Raw genomic sequence first — 20,255 nt, 5'->3', positions numbered from 1 at the left:
CCAATTTTTACAACAGAAGAAAATGGAAGTGGAATGTTAAAAGAAACCTATCACAAGGCTCAGTTAAACGAAAGATTAAAGGAAAGAATCTGATGGCTACTGTTGTTTGCACAGAGGGCTCACAAGGATGCAGTCAGTGGTTCAGAATTAGCAAGGAGACATGAGTGATGTGAATCATCAACTAACATGACTTTCTAGCATGATAAGGGACACTTTTCCCACTACTAACCAAACACTGCTCTCCCACAGATGTGTGAGTAAAAGGTCATCAAGTTGTAGACTTAGTGTAACCCCTCATGCTGTTTCCAGTGCAGGATTGCCTGCCTCTGCTTAATGACCTTAGACTTCTTAGTGGTCTCCCATCCAAGTACCAAGTACTAATCAGGGACAACTCTGATTCGCTTCTGATATCTGACAAGATCAGGCTAGCCTGAGCCATCCAGGTCAGGGCCCCCCACAGATAAGTGACCAAACATAATTTTGGTATTGTAGATTTCACATAATGGCTGTATTATTTGAACATTATTACATGGAGATGATTCATGTCAGAATTCAGTAAAACAGTAGCTCACAATGGTATATATATTCCTCTCATCTTACCTTTGCAACTGCTCTTTAAGAAAGGCTTGGTTCAAAGAGAATGGCAAGATAATGGTCAACTAGTGAACTTCAATAAGTCTACTGTGACCATATTGTTAAAACCAAGAGATTATACTTACTTTTTTATGACTCTTCAGCACAGAGGGTGTCACAAAAGCTTTGTCACATAAGTCACACTTATATTTCTTATGACCATCATGAACAACTTGTATGTGGACATTTAATGTGTCCTTCCTCTTGAAGGTAGCATCACAGTGATCACACTTAAACGTCCTTTCACCTAGGTAATTAAAAAGAAAGGAAAGATTTATTCATATTATAATTAGCTTAATCTCTACTACAGTACCAGAAGATATACATAAAACCACCACAGAAACATCGCATTCAAACACAGTCATAGCTTGAGCAGAAAGAACGCCGTGTTTCAGCTAGAGGATGTGGAGTCCAACAGAAGAACGTTACATTTTGAACACAGCTGTCCAAAGGACCTGAGTAGATTTTCAGAATGGAATATTGACCTTACACTTGGGTTCCTCTTCCCACAATCCTTAGAGACAGGAGAACTCCAGGGGGAGGAAGAACCCACCCTCAGTCTGGAAAATTTTGCAGCTGATAACAGTTCACAGTGTGTGCCAAACAGACAGACAGCGAGGCTTACAGAAACCCTATGAAATAAACCATACAAGTAAAGCTAAACTTTTAGAATAGTGACAGAACAACAAACATGGAGGTTGGCAGCCATTCAAGGTTTAGGAAGGATACCTAGGGTGGGTCACGATTATCCCCTGAGAAGAAAGAACCTTCAAAATAAGTTCAATGTTTCCAAGATGGGTACATATATGACACATATGTTGTTACTAATGCTTTGAGGTAATCTAATCTAATCTAATCTAATCTAAACATCATCAGTTTAACGTTCTTGGGAAACATTTCAAGGAAGCATGACCTAATAACATGCCAATTGGTGCCCTGGAGGCCAGTCAGTTCAGTTTATTATTATAGTCTTCGACCAACACAATCGCAAATACCTTAGAGACATTTTCCTGCCCACATAAGTGTCTATATGCAGGAGTGTTGTGCATGTCTCAGAAAGGAAAAGATATGTCTGGTCAGAGAAAAAGCAAAGTTTATTATGATGATTAATTTATCTGTGCCTGTTTGACCATTCCATTTAAAAGTACCAATTCCACAAAAGCTGCATGAGACAAGAGAAGAGCTGGTCATTTATCCCAATTTTCACTACCCAAAGGAGTCCCGAAGTGGTTACCAACACCTTTCCCTTCCTCTTCCCACAACAAGCACCTGTGAGGTAGGTAAGGACAAGAAAACTAGACAGAACTGCTCTGTGAGAACAGCCTTAAGAGAACTGTGAACAGCCCAAGGTCACCCACCTGGCTGCATGTGGAAGAGTGGGGAATCAAACCCAGTTCTCCAGATTAGAGGCCACTACTCTTAACCACAACGCCATGCAGGCTCCCAACAGTCATGACCGATTGCTAATGCAAAATATTTATCCCAATCCAAGAAAATATTAGTGCTAATTTTATTCAAATGATGTGAATGTCAATACATGATAGAGAGCATTTAGTTATACATCCATAATTTTTCAGGTTACATCAGTCACTGGAATAAACCTCTTAACAGTTTAGATTAGGACTTACTGTTATGTATTAGAAGATGTCTCTGCAAAGAGAATGGGGTTCGGAACAATGCTTTGCATTCCTCACACTGAAATGGTCTCTCTTCAGAATGAGTCTGTAGATGAAAGACATGAGGGAAAGTCTATGAGATATAGGGCTGTATACGTTCAACAGTATTTGTTCAATCTTGGCCAATTCTCTTCCTTCCTATGGCCCCTTTTTTACTCCCTCCTCCCCATACTTGTCTCATGATCCACATCAGAGCCATTTTGGTGACCATAAGAGACTGTTCTTCCCTTTTTCATCAGTGGAAAAACTAACTGGTTCTAACCTCTCGATTAAAAGTAGTACAATAATTGTGGCTATCTTTACTGGGTGAGATCAGAAGCAGTAGTGTCTCATATTATCAAAGAAGAAACAAAATTCCCTGTGCTTTGTTGTCAAGCAAGCTAGAAATTTAGACAGGGCGCTGTTAGGGGGATACATGCTTCATAAGGATATATGCCCACAAATATGGTCCTAGAAATAAAATCTTCAATCTAGATTTGGTTTGAACTTTCACCCAATAACCAAAACATAACGGAGTTCAAAATCCTGCACTCCACCCACACACAAAAGGAGTGCCTCTCATTCTACTTTGCAGGCAACAGCTCAACAACCATATTCTAAAACATAAAAATATAGTAAAGACCATGCCCTGTTTCCCAAATCAAGCTTGTGCTTTTATTTTGACCCTGAGGCCGGAGCTAACAGAATTATTGGTGCCTGACTGGAGCCTTGTTTGCCAATTTGAATATTCCATGGTTCAAGTAAGTTTCAAATCATGAAAAAAATGTGGAACAGTGATCCTGAAAACATACACACAACTGTTTAAATGCATAAAAACAATGGTTTTCAATAGGTCCTTGTGCAAAGGGAAGTTTTAGTAGAAGAGGAATCACACTGCAGGGAAAAGAAGCTGTAGCACACACAAATTGTTTATGGGATTCAAGGTGCGTTACCTTCCCAAAATTATAAATACACTGAGTGTAGTGGGCTCTTAGTTTGCATTGTAGAACTAACAAACAAAGAGCTTCTAGTGCTCATACCTTTGAGTGCTTCTGCAAAGGGATGATTCTGCACCTCTTGATGATGCCGTGTTTGGAGATTTTTATCCATGCATTCCCTTCCTCCCCATCATTCCCCCTCAGGTCACTTTGTTGTTGTTGTTGTTGTTGTTGTTAGGTGCGAAGTCATGTCCAACCCATCGTGACCCCATGGACAATGATCCTCCAGGCCTTCCCCGGAGTCCATTTAAGTTTGCACTCAGGTCACTAGGAGGCCTTTTGTAAAAAAAATTTTATCACTGGTAGTATGGATGTTAATTATGTTCTAACAATAATTAAAAAAAATAGGCCTGCTTGAGGTGGGAGAGGCAAAACAAGCAGGAAGGAGAACAGTGCTGGATGTGGTGCCAGGTTTAGCCAGAAGGTGCAGCATTTCAGTGGAAGCGCAATCATGCCAGGTGGATGCTCAAAGGAAAAACACTGCTAAGGGCGTGGGGCGGGGCAGAACCAAGAAATCCATATGGAACCATCCTGGGTATCTGGACCTTTATGTGTCTCTAGACTTCTGGTAACAGGAATGTGATGGAAATTTATCAAATCGTACACTAACCACATGTGTATTTCAAAACAATATACTATCCTTAAACTACAAGTGAATATACAAATTATCAATCTGTTTTGAAATATATATGGGGGGGGGGAATCTAAGAGACTAATAAATATAACTCTCTCCCTTTCCCAAGCCTTTTACATTTAGAAGTGCTGCATGTGATCTAGAAATGAATCTGTTAGATCTATGCTTAGACCAAAAGCTTTCCTTACGCTTTCTCTCAGTTATCCCTCAAAGTCCTTCTTAAAGTCTACCCAAGGGTTTGGTGCAAGACTTGCTCTCACTTTCATCATCACACAACAGTACAGCCATTTCTTTCTTATCCGACTTCTACTTGCATATTTGCAAACTGAAAATACCCTCTGAGCATTGCTAATCATAGTGAAATATCAAGCAAAAAGATCCACAGGCTAGAAGACCATGATTTTTTTCAAAGAAAACAAACAAACAAACAGCTTAACAACTTCTGCCCTGCAAATGTTTTCCCTTTAAACTGGCATAATCAAAGACAGTTTTGCCAGTTGTTCATTTAACTGATTTAATCCTCATGTAATATTATGTGTTTTGTCTGCTGCAGTTATTTGGAGGGAGGGTAGCAGTATTATTTTACATTTCTGTACATTTGTATGTGGGCAGATAAATGTGTAGCTAAACTATTCAGATTCTTATCTTTAGCATTTTAATTAAAGAAAAATCTATCATTCCTTCTGGATTTTGGCAGAATTTGAGAGGACAGTGGCTCTAAAACTACCAAACAGCTCCAATGCATGTACGTGCATCTGTTTGCTACTATATAATGATGTGGGGAATGACTGGCAAGTCTTCTTTTAGGTCTCCTCTGCTCAGAGGAGATACTGCAGGATATGCTTCTTCCCCCATTACAATGGCCTAGTTACATATGAGGAAAATGCATGTGGAATTATTCTCCACACCGTTTCCCACAAAATGGTTCCTCACACTCTGTGACAGTACCACAATACAGAGGAAATGATGCCGAAATTCCCCATGTAGGAAGATCATTATGCACATTTCCCCTCAGTTACATGAAGCAAAACATCATACTTTCCAGAGTAGTGAACGGAACGCAAATATGCTTGCTTCTTACCAATCTTCTATATCTATTGGTATGACCTTGAACAGCAGCTGCTGCAGAAAAGCCAAATAATGCCTAGACATAAAGAGACTGAACTACCTTCTCACCTCAACAGGTGGATCCTCCAGAACAGGGCTGAGACATTTGGATGAGACTTTGCCTTGGGGAAGCTTGCACTGCTGCTGACTGTGCTGTACCTGTTCTGTGGATAAATAGAAGGCTTCAGTCTCCAGGGCTGTTAATATGGCACCATACATGAGGGCAGAACCTACCCACTTCTCCTTGAGGTTTCCCCCTTTTAAAGCATACTTTGGGGCTTGCTTAAGTGATTGTTTCCCCCAGTATTACAGCTCTTAATTGGACTGAAGTTCTGGTTATTTGATATGATCAGAGGTTGTATAGAAGCTAAAGCAAACATGGAAAATGTCCTGAGATAATCAGGGGATGCTTTTTGACTTGCCATCTCATACCATGTTAAGGAACCTTTGAAATAATGTCATCCCCCTTAGTCAGATCTCTTGAGCCATATTCAGAATTCAGTGCAAGAATAACCTCAGATTTTTAAAAACAGAGCATATCACTTGGGATTCCTGTATGCATAAACAAGGGATGTTTATCCAACTATTGGCCAATTCAGACAATAATCAGATCCATGTGTGGTAAAGGGAACAGGCATGAGAAACTAACTTCTTCATCCATCCAGTACACCTCCCTGACTGCTAATGCCAAAGTCTAGCCAGGTGGTGACACAGGCTAATGACACACACGTTAGATAATACACTTCTAGTGTGCTTTAGCAATCCTTTGCATCTGGATTTTCTTTTGTGAAACAGGAATATCAACTTGCTAAAGTGCATTGAAAATGAATTATCCAATGTGTGTGAAATTAGCTATAATGTTTAAATGAGGCCAAATGCAATAAACAAAGGTTCAGTTTTCATAGTTAATTTCCTGATCTCCTTCGAGATAGACCACATGAACTTTGTACTGTGTACTGGACTGAGCCCAATTCAAACCCCATACCAGCATATGGACAGCCAGTGGCACTGGAAATGGGACACTCAAACTGGGTGAACAGGGATGCAAGATGCAGTCTCACACCAACTCATCACTGTCTGAAGTGACCCTTTATCAACCCTCTAACAAACAATTTCTGGCTTCCTTGATCAAGTAAACAAGCCCCTAGTTTCTTTCAATATAACTGTAGTATGATTTCCTTGCCATTTAACAGCCCTTTGTTGGCTTTTCTCATTCTCAATAGTAATAAATATTTGCATTTTACCATGTACTATATTCAACTGCTCAACCTCTAGGGTTCCTAGCTTGTATGCATAGGTTGGGCTATTTCCCCCCTCTTTTGTTGTCCCATTTTCACATTCTCAACCACTAGATTGAGGATCAGTATCATAGCTATTGCCCAACAAGGATTCTCAGAGAAAATGTGAATTCTATAGCTCTCATATGGATGCTGCTAAAAGCATCAGGTATAATGTCTAAAGCTTATTACATACAGTTATGAAAAGATATGCAAAGCTTGTGCAGTAGTCATATGCCTGGCCAGCAATAGCCCAGGATGAACATGACAGCAACAATCATCCTGGGCAACCACTGGCCTTGGCATAGGAATTCTGCAAATGTTTGTGCCAACACACACGGCACAAGTCTTTAAATATTATATAAGCTGTGTATAAGAGGAAGAAAAAGTCAGACTCTACAGAGGACTTGTAATGTTTAAACTAGTTCTAGGTGAGGTGCACCAAAATATGGTTGAGAATGTTAGAATTCAGAGAACTCTGTCACTTTAACAGACTATACACCCAACAAGATTCTGTTGGCAGAGTAATTAATACAACAACGGTGCACAATCGGATCAAAGAGTAGATTATGGTTTATTTAGGAATTAACATGCCTGAAGGGAAAGAGGAGAGACAAAGATAGGTTCCTAACTACATCTCTAGCTGAGAGAGAGGGTAAGGCTGAGCTTTGTACTACTGAGAAAAAAGGGCACTGAGAGTAGCAGCCTAGAGACAAACAAAGAATAATACTTAACAAGAAAGAAGGTGCTGTCCTCACTATCCTATCTGCAGGGTCCTTCTCTTCTTCTTTGTACATTACCTTTTCCAACAGCCCTTCTCAAGTTCTATCGTACCAGTTCACAAATTTCATCTTCCTACGTAGACTTTCAAACTTTTATCAAGAAAGTGACTTGGTGAGTACATCCACAATAATTTCATCTGTAGGACAATATTCCAACTCAACAAACCCTTCTTGTGTGTTTCTTACTTGATGATACTTCATATCCATGTGTTAAATTCTTGAGTTGATCTTCTCCATCTTGCAAGTTTTATGCACTCTTGGTTGTCTTTAAAGAGTTGTACCACTTTGGGTTCCTCTATCTTGAATTTGTTGCAGTACCCATTTCAGTTGTCTGCATGCTTCTGCTATGGATATACACTCAGCTTCAATTGAGGGCACAGCTGCAGTTCCTTGCTTCCTGCTGTGCCAGCTGACTGCTCCACCAACAATAAAAGAATAAATGTTCACTGGTAGACTTTCTGTTTGTAGTATCTACTTCCCAGTCAGCATCCATATAGCCCACTAATCTGGGACTGGATTTGTAGCTAACTTTAGTTTCAGATGTGCAGTGCCATGCAGGTTCTTCACAAGTATTCTGACTGCATTCCAGTCCTCGTTGCTTGGCAATTCGATCTTTCTGCATAACATGCCCACAGCTGCTGGGATATCTGGATGCATCAATATGCTTATGTACAGCAGTCTTCCAACTGCTTCTCTGTATCGCCTGTTGTCAGACAGAAGTTCACTAGCTGCATAGGAGTGCTTGCTGGATGAACTTCTTTCATATTCATGTAGTCCAAATATTCTAGAATTTTCTGTTTCTAATTGGGAAGGTAGCTTCTATTTTCCTCTCATTCTTCTTGCATTCCAAGATTGTAGCTGACATCTCCCAGTTTTTTCTCTTCTACTTCCTGATTTAGATGTTGAACTGTTTCATCACAGTCCTCCTTGTCTTCATGGCATAAAACCAGGTCATCCATATAAGTCAGAACGAAAATCCATTTGTTGTCTCTATATCTTGAGTACTGACATCATTCTGCCTTGCCTTGCTCAAATCCATCCTTGGTTAGCATTCAATGAAATTTCTCGTTTCCACATCTTGGTGGAAATCCTGGTGTCTGTTCCAGGTAAATATCTTCCTTTATTTTTCCATGTAGGAAAGCTGCTCATTTGCCCAAGAACATTCTTATTAAAGTGACTTTTCTACATGTTTCTGTTTCTTCTGCAGATTTTCTTGCTATGTTTCCCATGTGAAAAGCTCAGGTATAACTTCTGCCTTTGCTAGAACTCCTGAACTGCTCAGCCAAGCAGAAAAAAGGAAGATCCGGGTAACTACTGACCGGGTAACTAACTTCACGTCTATAGCTGGCAAAATTTTAGAACAAATCATGAAACAGTTGGTTCTTAAGCAGCTAGAGCAGATGGCTGTGATTACTAAGAGTCAGCACAGCTTTCTCAATAACAAGTAATGTCTAATGTTAGAACGACTAAACTTATCTCTTTTTTTGAGAATGTTACTACCTTTCTGAATCAGGGGAATGCTGTGGATATAGTTTATCTTAATTTCAGTAAAGTTTTTGATAAGCTTCCACATGATATACTTGTTGACAAGTTGGTAAAATGTGGTATGGATCCTATTACTGTTAGGTGAATCGAGAACTGGTTGACAGATTACACCCAAAGGGTGCTTGTTAATGGTTCGGCATCCTCTTGGAGAAGAGTGACAATTGGAGTGCCTCAGGGATCTATCCTGAGCACTGTGTAGTTCAACATATTCATAAACGATTTGCATGAAGGAATAGAGGAGGTGCTTATTAAATATGCAGGTGACACTAAACTGGAGGGGTAGCAAACACAGCAAATACAGGATGATCTTGACAATCTGGAAAACTGGGCTAAAATGAATAAAATTTATTTCAATAATGATGAAATTATGCATTTAGGGAGGAAAAATCAAATGCATCATTATAGGATGGGGGAGACCTGTCTTGACCTTAGTATGTGCAAAAAGGATCTAGGAGTCTTAGCAGACCATATACTGAACATGAGTCAGCAGTGTGACTCAGTGGCTAAAAAGGCAAATGAGATTTTGGGTGTATCAAAAGAAGTACAGGGTCCAGAATACACAAGGTGATGGTACCATTTTACTCTGCTCTGGTTAGACCTCACTTAGAAAACTGCATTCAGTTTTGGGCATCACAATCAAAAAGTGATGTACTCCAATTGGAGCACATCCAGGGGATGCAACGGAAATGGTGAGGGCTTTGGATCATAGAATAATAGAGTTGGAAGGGATCTCAAGGGTCATCTAGTCCAACCCCTTGCACTATGCAGAACACTCACAACCCTATCGCTCATCCACTCCTAGCCTGGAGAGAAGATGACTAAGAGGTGATATGATAGCCATCTTCAAGAACTTTAAGAGCTACCACATAGAGGATGAAGCATTTTTTTTTCTGTTTCCCCACTGGGTAGGACCAGGACCAGTGGGATGAAATTAATTCAAAATAATTTTTGCCTAAACATCTGGAAGGAGTTCCTGACAGAGCGGTTCCTCAATGGAACAGGCCATCGCAGGAGCTGGTGGGTTTTCCTTCCTTGGAAGTTTTTAACCAGAGGCTAGATAGTCACCTCCCAGAAATGCTTATTCTGTGAATTTAGGCAGATTTGTAAGTGGCTGGGCAGAAGGGACTGTGTCTATGCTTGGTTCTTGTGGCTTTTTCTTGCATGCCCAGTGAAATGCCAGCCACTACCCTGGGGTTGGGAGGTGAATATACTCTAGGCCAGATTGGCCAAAGATTCGGATATTTTGGGGGGGGGGGCATCATCTAGGCATGGAATTAGGGTTACAGTGTGTGGGCAGGTAGGTGTGAATTTCCTGCATTCTACAGGGGGTTGGACTAAATGACACTGAAGGTCCCTTCCAACCCTATGATTCTATGACTATGGCCTTTCTTGCCTTTTCAAGTTGGGAGTCTCATGTTGTCTGCTTTGTCTTGGTCAAGCATCCTGGACCAAGGATCCCATAATCATGTTTCAAGAAGGTGACTTTTCATTCGTTCTCTCCAAATTAAATAACTGTTCTTTTTGAGTCTATCTATTAAGTGAACATGTTACGCACCACAGGAGGTTGCCATCTTTATTCCTTTATTCTTCCCTGCTTGTGCAAATAATCTCTGGTGATTTCTACCTCTAATCAGAAATGTGCTTAATATCGGCCCATAACACCTACTGGCAGAGTAATTAACACATTAACAGGGCATAACCTGATTTAAGAGTAGATAAAGATTTAGGAATTAATATACTTGACAGGAAAGAGGAGAGACAGAGGCGGCCCCTAACTACGTCTCCAGCTGAGGAGTAAGACTGAGTATAGCTCTTCCAAAGAAGGGGGAAACTGCCTTAGCAATCTGGTGACAAGGAATGACACAACAGGTGAGAAAGTGCTGACCTTATTATCCTATCTAATTGTCTTCTTCCTGCCCCTGCAGGGTCTCCTCCTCTTCTTCTGTGTACACCAGACATTGCTTTTTCCAAAAGATTCTAAATTTATTATTTTTTTCACAACAGAAGCTGAAGGTTTCCTTTAAGAAGCTTCAAATTCAGCAGCAGTTTGCAATGCGGAGGATAAGAAGAGCTCTTGTTCAAACACAAGACTGCAAGACCAAAGTATTCCCAATAGTAAACCACTGGATAAAGAATCATCTCTGCCTCGGAAATAAGCATTAATATTACCTCTGCAATTCTGAAAGAATGTGTTCCTTCTTCTCAGACAGCACTTTGCATTCAGAGAATTGGTGATGATACAGGAAGGTTGTGACTGGGATAGCCTTTGAATCCCCCCACCATGGTGCATACCCAATTATGTTTTTAGTTTTTTTAATGTATTTTCATCATATGTGACAAAATTATAGTAAAAGAGGCTCAGAAAACAACTCACAAATCTCAATAACTACAAGTGGTACTTCCAATAGGATCTTGATCCATTCTAGCCTGTCCACTGGATAATGCCACCTCTTGGGCATACGTAAAAGATCATTCTGGATTCTTGTTTCTAGAACTTCACTCATTGTGCCTAGCATGAAGACACTATCAGCAGATGCAAAGTCATCCAGGATTTCTTACAAAAGCCCAACTACACTTCTGCAAAACTTTGTGAATCAGTTGTGAATAACTGAATACACAAAGCTGCCTTATAGTGAATAAGACCCTTGACCTATCAAAATCAATATAATATACTCAGACTGCCAGGAGCACTCCAAGATGTTAAACAGAAGTCGTTCACAGTATCTACCACCCAATCCTTCTACCTAGATATATCAGGAATTGAACTTGGAACCTTCTGTAGATGTTCTACCACAGAGCTGTAGCCCTCCCAGATATCTCTAGATGCAGAGTCCAACTGTTTTTATAACTACACAAATCAAACTTCCATCCTATACCATAAACTGTGGGTTTCAAACTGTTTAGTTTCAAGGAAACCTACCTGTATTAAGCACGAGGCTTTTTACTTAGTCCCAGTTCGAATAAATCCCTCCCATCTACACTGAATTCGATTTGCATTTTGATTTTGGGCACTTCAGATTTTCCCGCCGCAATGTGCATGATTGCTTGGTGGTGACCCTACCTTTCTCCCGCAATATCCTGGAGTGGATATAAGTCTTGATATCTGAAAGACCACCATGAGTAAATGTGTAGACAGCTCCTTTTTGCTAATTAACTTACTGCTTTGTGTCTGGTAGCAAAGTTCTCCCTGATTGGCCAGGGCATCAGTTCAAGGACTTCCTGGTTCCCGGTTGCAAGGCTTGTCTTAAAGTGACTGTGCTCCAGAAGCCCTAACTTCTCTCAGCAGAGATTTACCTCTTGGATTTATTCCCCCTCCTCTGCTGTCTCCAATCCTCTCCCCACTCCCTGTTCAAGAAAAGAAAGAGCCTACTGCTACGCTTGCCTTCCCTCGCCATTCTGAGTTTCCCCAATCAAGTGCAGAACACTTTCTATTTCAATTGGGGGAGGGGGGGAGATAGAGGAAGATTTGAGCTCAAATCAATCTGAATTCAGCAGGATCCACAATGGAATAAACCAAGTAAGTGCAGAATCAGTCTTACTGTCTGCAGAGGGAGGTTCAGGACCTACCATGTTCCTGAATATGTCATGTGGAAGGTCCTCAGAAAGGTCCACCACAGACTCTTGCAGAGGGCACCCTCTAGGGCAGTGGTCCCCAACCTGCGGGCCACGGCCCGGTGCCGGGCCGCGAAGGCCATGGCATCGGGCCGCAGTTCCCTCTCCCCGCCCCCCCCCGCAGTAAAAAACTTCCCAGGCCGCAAGCTTGCGGCCCGGGAAGCTTCTTACTGCGGGAGGGGGGGGAGAGGGAATCAGGGCCACGCATGCGCAATGCGCGGGTGCAGCCGCGCATGGGCGATGCGTGGGCGGGACAGTTGCCCCGCCGGTCCCCAGCCTAAAAAAGGTTGGGGACCACTGCTCTAGGGTAAACTTCAGTATAGCAGCTACAGATGACACCCAATCTTTCAACCCCACTAAACCCAAGGACTCTAAAATAAATTATTTTTATATCTGAGCCTCTCCTCTGTCAAAAGATTTCCCATAGTTAATTCCTCTGTGTATGTGAGTAAAGTGCCAGTACGTCACAGCTAACTTATGGTGAGCCCTTCAAGAAGCTTTCAAGGCAAATGAGAAGCAGAGGTGATTTGCCATTGCTTTTCTCTGCAGAGTCTCCCTTGGTGGTCTCCCTTCCAAGTACTGGCCCTGCTTAGCTTCTGAGAGCTGACAAGGTTGGCCCATATCATGTCACTTCTCTAGTTAATGCCTAGGCCACAGGAGAAAGACCATCACTAAAATGTGAAGTGCCTGTCTGTCAGCACCTCCTCCTAGACCATATCTTGACTGCAGAACTTCCAGAAGCAAGCAAAGGTAGTACATCACTGAGGAACATTTATAGCCTACCAAGGAATTCCATATTTCCACAAAACGAAGTATGAAAAACAACTGCTAGTTGAAATATTATTCTTAGCCTTTACATTCTTATGAGATTACTTTTTAATTCTGTGATTATTCTGATACCCTAACATAACAGCAGAAATATTTCCATAGGAAATTAGCCTTAACTAACATTTTGGAAGTTAATTCCAGAGTAGCTATGATATTCTGTTGCAGCCACAAAATTCTTTATTGTTTTGGGTTGAATATTAGGACAAACTCTAGATTCTTTAACTGACAAATGATAGACCTTACACAATGGCACATTTAAAAGAAATAGTCATGTAATGTAACTGATTTTAATATACAAATATATAAAGATATCCAGTATGACATTGCCTGATATCTTGATCTACCTTGACCTTGCAGAGCACAAGGGGCTGGATCCAGATTGACATTTATGGAGGTGCAAGGATTTCTGCTCACAGAGTGCAATTCTCTCATTCAGTAATCATAAATGCTCCCCCAATTCTGTTCATACAGGAGAGGGACTCCCCTCCCTGAACAAGATCTCAGGGGGTATTTGGATCTGCTGTAGGAGAGGGGATGCAATAAAATATCTCTCTGTGACTGCCACCAAGAAAGATCCATTAAATGAAGTTAATAAAGGTTAATATAATTGGAGCGGGTTCAACAGGCCTACTTCTAAATGACATAAAAGGACCTGCGTTCAGACTGTACCAATTCAGCTACAGGTGTGGAATCTTATGACTGAATAATCCTCCATAATAAATCCGACTCCCACATAGTAAACTAAATGTCAGGTAGAAGGGGCTAATATTCTCGATTACATGTTAATTTGTTATGTGAAGAGATGGATAAATACAAAATAGGTGAGCTTCTTCAGCAAACTGAAGTGGTACAGTCCTGAAGCAAGTTTGCCACTTCAGTGAAAACAAAAACTGACAGGGGTAATCATGATTGCTGGACAGTAATGGCCAAAAGGTGTGTGCACTCATAGGTCAAAACAAAATTTGAGACCAGAGGCACCTCTAAGACCACCAATGTGTAATTCCAGGTGTGAGCTTTTGTGTGCATGTACACTTCCTCAGACAATGGAACTAGAATTATAAGAGTGCAGATATAAGGAAAGAATACATAAGTAGTAAATAGCATCCCAACAAATCAGTCCTTTAAACTGTCGTTCACAAAAACATAGGAAGAATAAAAATGTTAAGGTTAGTGATTAATGGTAGATGCTTTCCCAGTTGTGGAAAGAAGTAAATTTGGTTCAACTTGCCCTTCCTTCTCTTACCAAAAACTAACACTTCAGTGGCTTTTCTTTTAGCAGGGCATCAATACCAGAAGCAAACCAGGAAAGGGGAAAAGTACTTGACCTGATGTTGTAATAGAAGATAAGACAGGGGAGAGGTAGGATTCAGTTCCCTTCAAACATACACATGGTTTGTTTTAAATCTTACATGTGCATACATGACAACAGATGTGGATTTTATATGCAGGACAACAGATGTGGCATTTTGGGTTTTAGTCTTAAACAAAATGCTTCAAAACATAAACTGGTGTTTTGGAAATTACACAGAAAAAAATCGGGTTTTTTTCACTCCTTGGTATTTAAATTAAACAATGACCAAATGATGTGGCTATCAGTAATTTCCTTCTAAATATAACCACATTTAAAATTGCATTTTTAAAAAACAGCAACATAACATATGTACTCATGGTACATATGCAAGATAATCTTTCAGCAGGCACATGCTTTCTGTGTTAGAAAGAGCAGCCATCACTGCACTCCCCCTGCAAGAAGCATTATTATTACTTTTGTATGATTTATGGCTGAAAATAAAAAAGATAGTGCAAAGATCCGGTGCCAAATTCCCAGATGGCAGATAACATCAGCCAAACTGTGAAAAATATGGAAGCATTGGTATATCTGTTTCATCAAAGAATTAAAGGGGGGGGGGAGAAGGAAAAAGAGCAAGGGGGAGTTCTAAGACTGCTCAGGAAACTAGCCAGATACCTTTTTTTTTTTTAACAGTCTCATAATTCTGAAGGAGAAACAGCCGAGTTTGTAGCTGTACGTTGAGAAAGTAAGTCCGGGTCAAAACTAATGACAGGCGTGACCAAAAATTAGGACAGAATGGAGCTTAAATCATACAGCCAGGTGGTTCTCAAGAGGGGCTAAATGAGACGTTCCTCAGTAAGGCAATGCTGTTTCTTTTTCCTAAAACATAATGCATTCAGATAGGGGACTGTGACAAATCATAACGATAAAGAATGACTGTCACAACATTACAGTTCTCAAAAATTTAAAAAGTAGTTTAAAAACACAATAAAGTATTTCAAGAGGAACCAAAAAAGTATAATCTCTTGAACTGGAGTTTAGGATCATTTTAAAAGAAAAGGAGAAGAAAAATAGCCAGGAATTACTCATTTATTATCTAGGCTATATGCACAGAATGTTAATATATTTTTCCCGAGATTTGAAGCTCGTGTTTTTAAGCATGCCAAAGCGTACTGATCCATCACTGAAATGAGCAACAGCTGCAAATCTAAGGCTGGCAGAGCTGTAAACAACAACAGCAGAGTGATTTTTTTTATTACCTTCTTGTGATTCTTGTAAACATTTCTGTGGGCAAATCCCTTTCCGCAAAGCTTGCATTTATAGGGTTTATCTTCACTGTGTATTATGTTGTGTGCATTCACTTGATCAAGTCGTTTGAAGGACTTATTGCAAACCTCGCAGGTGTAGGGGCGTTTTTCTGCAGAAAATGAGTGGGGTAGGGACATTTAATCTCCTGTTTATATAGGGGTAGAAGATGAAAGGCAGAGACAGCCATCTCCTTAGAAGAGAGTTCTGCAATGAAGTCAATCCAATCAAGATTAAACCAATTAAAAAGACATTGAATGCCCTTTATGTTACACAGTTAAGTCGCTTCATAAAAGATGAGACATGGCGCATCTCGAGAAATTGGCACGTTCTTTGCAACAACCACGGCTAAAACTAAACTCTGATTAATTAGCTTAAATCAAAAGAGAATGACTTCAAAGAGGCAAAGCCTGTTGCCAGACTACAAATGTGAAAGAGGACATGACAGTTTAAATGTTTTAAAACTTAATTAGCAGTACACATAACATATTCGTTTCCCTTAAAACCCACACTTGGTATGCATGGGCTTTCGTGTTTCCGGGACTGGATGAAGCCTAGCCCTACTTTGCAACATTGGTATTCTTATCTGAAATGTCGAAAGCCAGCTAAGGACTTCTAAGACGCAGCTTATTGTTTAAGCAAATACATTTGTAGCGTGTATTGAAGTGGCGACAGCAGATTAAAAATAACACTGCTTGCACAGTTGGAAACCTGTTTTGATGCATTTGTGGAGAGAACAGCCAACTCTGTTTTGACTGAATTGGTTGTAAGTTTGCTCTTTTCAATTAACATAGCCAAAGCTGTGAAAATGCCAGATATAAATGAATAGTAATGATCGGCAGGCGTAAAATACGCCTCTCTTGCAACTGCTCAACCCAATCCATGGAAATGAAAACAGGATGAATTGTTGATGTGGTAAGATCTAGGATACCCTGCTCAAGTGACTGCATTTGAGGGAATCTTCTTGCAAATGATCTAGAGAGGCAATTTAAATGCCTGCTCTGTTAGAATTGTTCTGGCTGGAGATACACAGCAACATCGATCCATGAAAAATATTGTCTGCACAGGCAGCTTCACATCACTTACGTTGCTCCTGCCACACAACATTATGCAACCACAGTTATGAAAAAGCAGTTTGTTTTATTCAAAACAGCAGACCATAATGGAAGGAAAAGGCAGTGGGACTACGGAACAGACAGAAAGAGATGTGGGGAAGCAGAACGCTGTACAATTAACTTAAACTATTGCAGGTAGGAATGCACAACTTACTACTTGTGAGATTGCAATCCATAAACTAGTTAAATTGAAGGCCTTTGACCAACGTCATTGTAGTGGCAACCAACAAGCATGGAAGTGATGCAACAAGAACTGCTTGAGCCTCCATGATTTATTTCAATAGTCATCTTTAGATAAACATGCTAACTTAAATGGACCGTAGAACTGGCTACCAAATAGTCTCACAGGAATCCATGTTTTTTGCTGTTTAGCCCCAAGCAAAAGAAACATCTATAAGAAAGCAATTGAAGGTAATATGTGAAAATTGATTTGATGGAAGAAAAAGAAGCAATTTTACCTGAGTGAGTTATCATGTGGCGTTTTAGCTGGTTAGCTGAAATAAATTTCTTGTCACACTCCTGACACTCAAAGATCTCATGAACCTGCAATATGAGTATTTAAAAGTAATTAAATATGTGTCTTACACAGGATCACACATCTTAAGCTATAAAGGAACATCTTCAACAGACTGTAATTATTCCTTATCTAAGAGCTATGCTAATGCTCATGGTTATATTTCCTCCCTTAATTATCCTTTGCTTAACAGCTACAGCTCCAAAATTAAAAGTTCATTATAGTAAGCAATCCATGATCCACCTTTTTGAATTTTTAGTTACATTAGCAGAAAGTGTTTGAAGCAGACCTTCAATAAATTATCAACCAATACAAGCTATATAATTATGCAATTTTGACATATTATATATATTCGTACACTCTTTGTGCCAAAGGAATGCCTTCCTGGAGATCACCAACTCATATCTACCATTTCAACGAACAAATGTAAAGTCTGAAAAAAACATATTCACCATGTAAATAATGTACAGGGACTTCTGCAAAGTATATGAATACATTGTAGTGCACACAATAAATCATTTTTGCTGACTACTACAGACATTTCCAAAACTGCATTTATTTTTCAAAGTGTATGCTATATTGGGTGCTTGCTTTGTCCTTTGTACAGTAGTATATCTTTCTGTATTAATAATAACAAATATAAAATTATGGAGATCTAAAATAATCTTTTTAACTTCCAGAGTTGAGGGTGATAAGCCCTAGAGCAGAGGTGGCCTAACTGTGGCTCTCCAGATGCCCACGGACAACTGGAGAGTCAGTCTGGCCACCCCTTCACTAGAGGAATAGTTGGGAATGAATCTAGAGACACTGCACGTGAAGAGGCAGTTTCACTGGCAAAAAGACTACATGGCTCATGTATCAAATCTGAGAGAGTAAGAAAGAAGCAAGACCTATAATAAGTATGGAATAATAATGTTGAACAACTTGCCCAACTGAGAGCGGCTCAACAACCCTGTGGTCCTAGAGTCATCATTATGGACAAAAAGAATAAGTTTACTTTTTCATGTGATGCTTCCTCTAGTGAAAGTTGATGAACAATCTTTCAAAAATGACACTTTTGCACTTGTATTATATATAACACACATACATCAAATCTTTCTGCACCGAGTGGAGGGCATAATTCTTGCAGTGAAATCCTATGCAGTTACTCCAGTCTAAACCCATTCTAAGTAATTATTTTACATTACTCTGGAATCTATACCTCCAGACAGAGATGTCTCAAACACTAATTAGGCTGGATTGCCTGTACCTAGCCAAGGCTGTGTCACTTGAAATGAACATTTTTCTTCATTTTTCAAAAGTGACAATCTCAGAAATCTTAATTTAACTTATTAGGTAGGGCAAAAGTGCATTTCAAAAACTTTTCAAAGGTGAACTTGACAAAGTACCTTTAAAAGTGCATATAAAAATATGACGTGGTAAAGATAACAATAAGTAATTTCAAAACACTAAATGAACTAGTTGGGGTAAAAAACAAAGTATATTTTTTAAAGATGAGCCCTGTCTACAGTCTTGAAGTCTAAGACATTGCATTTGTTTGCAGGTTCACTAAAATAATGACTATTGGATTGGATCCAGCCAGCTTTTTCCACTCTACCTACAACCATAATGCATCTGGTCTCAGGGTAGCAATCTAGGCGTGAGGTGGGACAGGATTCTACCAACCCAACTTGCTTTCCCTGCAGTTGTGAGGCATGCAGAAGGAAAGTATTTGCCAAAGACCTGGAGGGCAAAATTAGGACAGGAACCATAGCAGCATCCTGAGAAGAGGGGCTCCAACCTCCCTGCCCCCAGTACCATTTCTCTAAGCCGAAAGAGCCTCTGGAATGCTTCTTTCATTCCTGCAAGGTTCCGTGGGCAGTATTCAGTGCATGTGGTGCCTCACAACAGAGGAAATACCACAACTGAGCTATTTGGGATGGGAAAAACAGCACAATCTATTTTCTCCCTTTGTCAGTTGACTGATGAAGGAGCAATCTAGCTAAAATTTGTATTAGATCGAATTAGACGCAAAATATGAACCCCATGCATCAGGGCCGAAGCACCACGGTGTTCCTCTGTTCAACAGAAAGGTCCCCTCCCTGCCCCATAGCTGTGATTAGACCTCTTAAGGGTAAAAAATGGGAGATACAAATGGGAGCCAATGGTGAGGAGTGGCAGCTTCTAATTTGGGGAGCTGAGTTTGGCTCCCCATTCCTCCACATGCAGCCAGCTGGATGACCTTGGGCTTGTCACGACCCTGATAGCGCTGTTCCCACAGAGCAGTAACATCAGGGCTCTCTCAGCCCCACCTACCTCACAGATGCCTCAGGTGGGGAGAGGAAGGGAAGGTGATTGTAAGCTGCTTTGAGACTCCTGGTAGAGAGAAGTGGGGTATAAAAACCAACTCTTCTTCTTTTTCCCTTCCTGACCTAGTAAATGTTCGTGGGGAGTTGATTTCTATGAGGAAACAGTGTTAACCTTCTACATTTTTTGCCAATCCCAACGGTGACCTTAAAAAAACATAAATCTCTCACATGCATCTAGTTGCGTTTCTTATTCAGTTGACTGGAATGAACATTCTCTGACCCTAGGAACAGTTCAATTTTGCACAAGAGTAGGAGGAATGTTTTATCGTATTGGTATATTTCTCATGAAGTTAAATGGGAACCTTTGTTTCTAACCCTTTTTAAACTCACAAATGGATTTCTATAAGCTAGTTTTAATTATGGTTTTGCATGCTGCCTGAGAGTAGACACCGTGTTTAATCCTAATTTAATCTTTGCTCTCTGAAGACATCTTCCTAGGCTATACAGAGAAGGTAATGAAACTATCAGGGGTAGTCAACCTGTGGTCCTCCAGATGTCCATGGACTACAGGGGCTCATGGGAATTGTAGTCCATGGACATCTGGAGGACCACAGGTTGACTACCCCTGGTTTAGACAAACCAGTGACTGTGAGCCAAATTCTCATTTCACA

General features: G+C 40.3%; 1 protein-coding gene across 4 annotated transcripts in view; it reads right to left on the bottom strand.

Moving 5' to 3' along the window:
- Nucleotides 1-20,255, bottom strand: part of PRDM5 (PR/SET domain 5) — a 97,915-nt gene that overhangs the window by 41,098 nt on the left and 36,562 nt on the right. For 3 of the 4 annotated variants that reach the window (XM_077300426.1, XM_077300424.1, XM_077300427.1), the window contains 4 exons: nt 17,241-17,325; nt 15,622-15,779; nt 2,262-2,355; nt 720-880 (listed from right to left, as the gene is read on the bottom strand). In XM_077300426.1, the coding sequence (XP_077156541.1) occupies nt 720-880; nt 2,262-2,355; nt 15,622-15,779; nt 17,241-17,325 (498 nt within the window). Of the gene's footprint in view, nt 1-719; nt 881-2,261; nt 2,356-5,096; nt 5,192-15,621; nt 15,780-17,240; nt 17,326-20,255 lie in introns of all 4 variants that reach the window. The other variant, XM_077300425.1, reaches the window with a different exon arrangement.

This window comes from Paroedura picta, chromosome 10 (assembly GCF_049243985.1).
Source record: "Paroedura picta isolate Pp20150507F chromosome 10, Ppicta_v3.0, whole genome shotgun sequence".
Lineage (NCBI taxonomy): Eukaryota > Metazoa > Chordata > Lepidosauria > Squamata > Gekkonidae > Paroedura > Paroedura picta.
The sequence above is the reverse complement of the archived record's forward strand: the minus strand, read 5'-3'. Positions and strand labels throughout refer to the sequence as shown.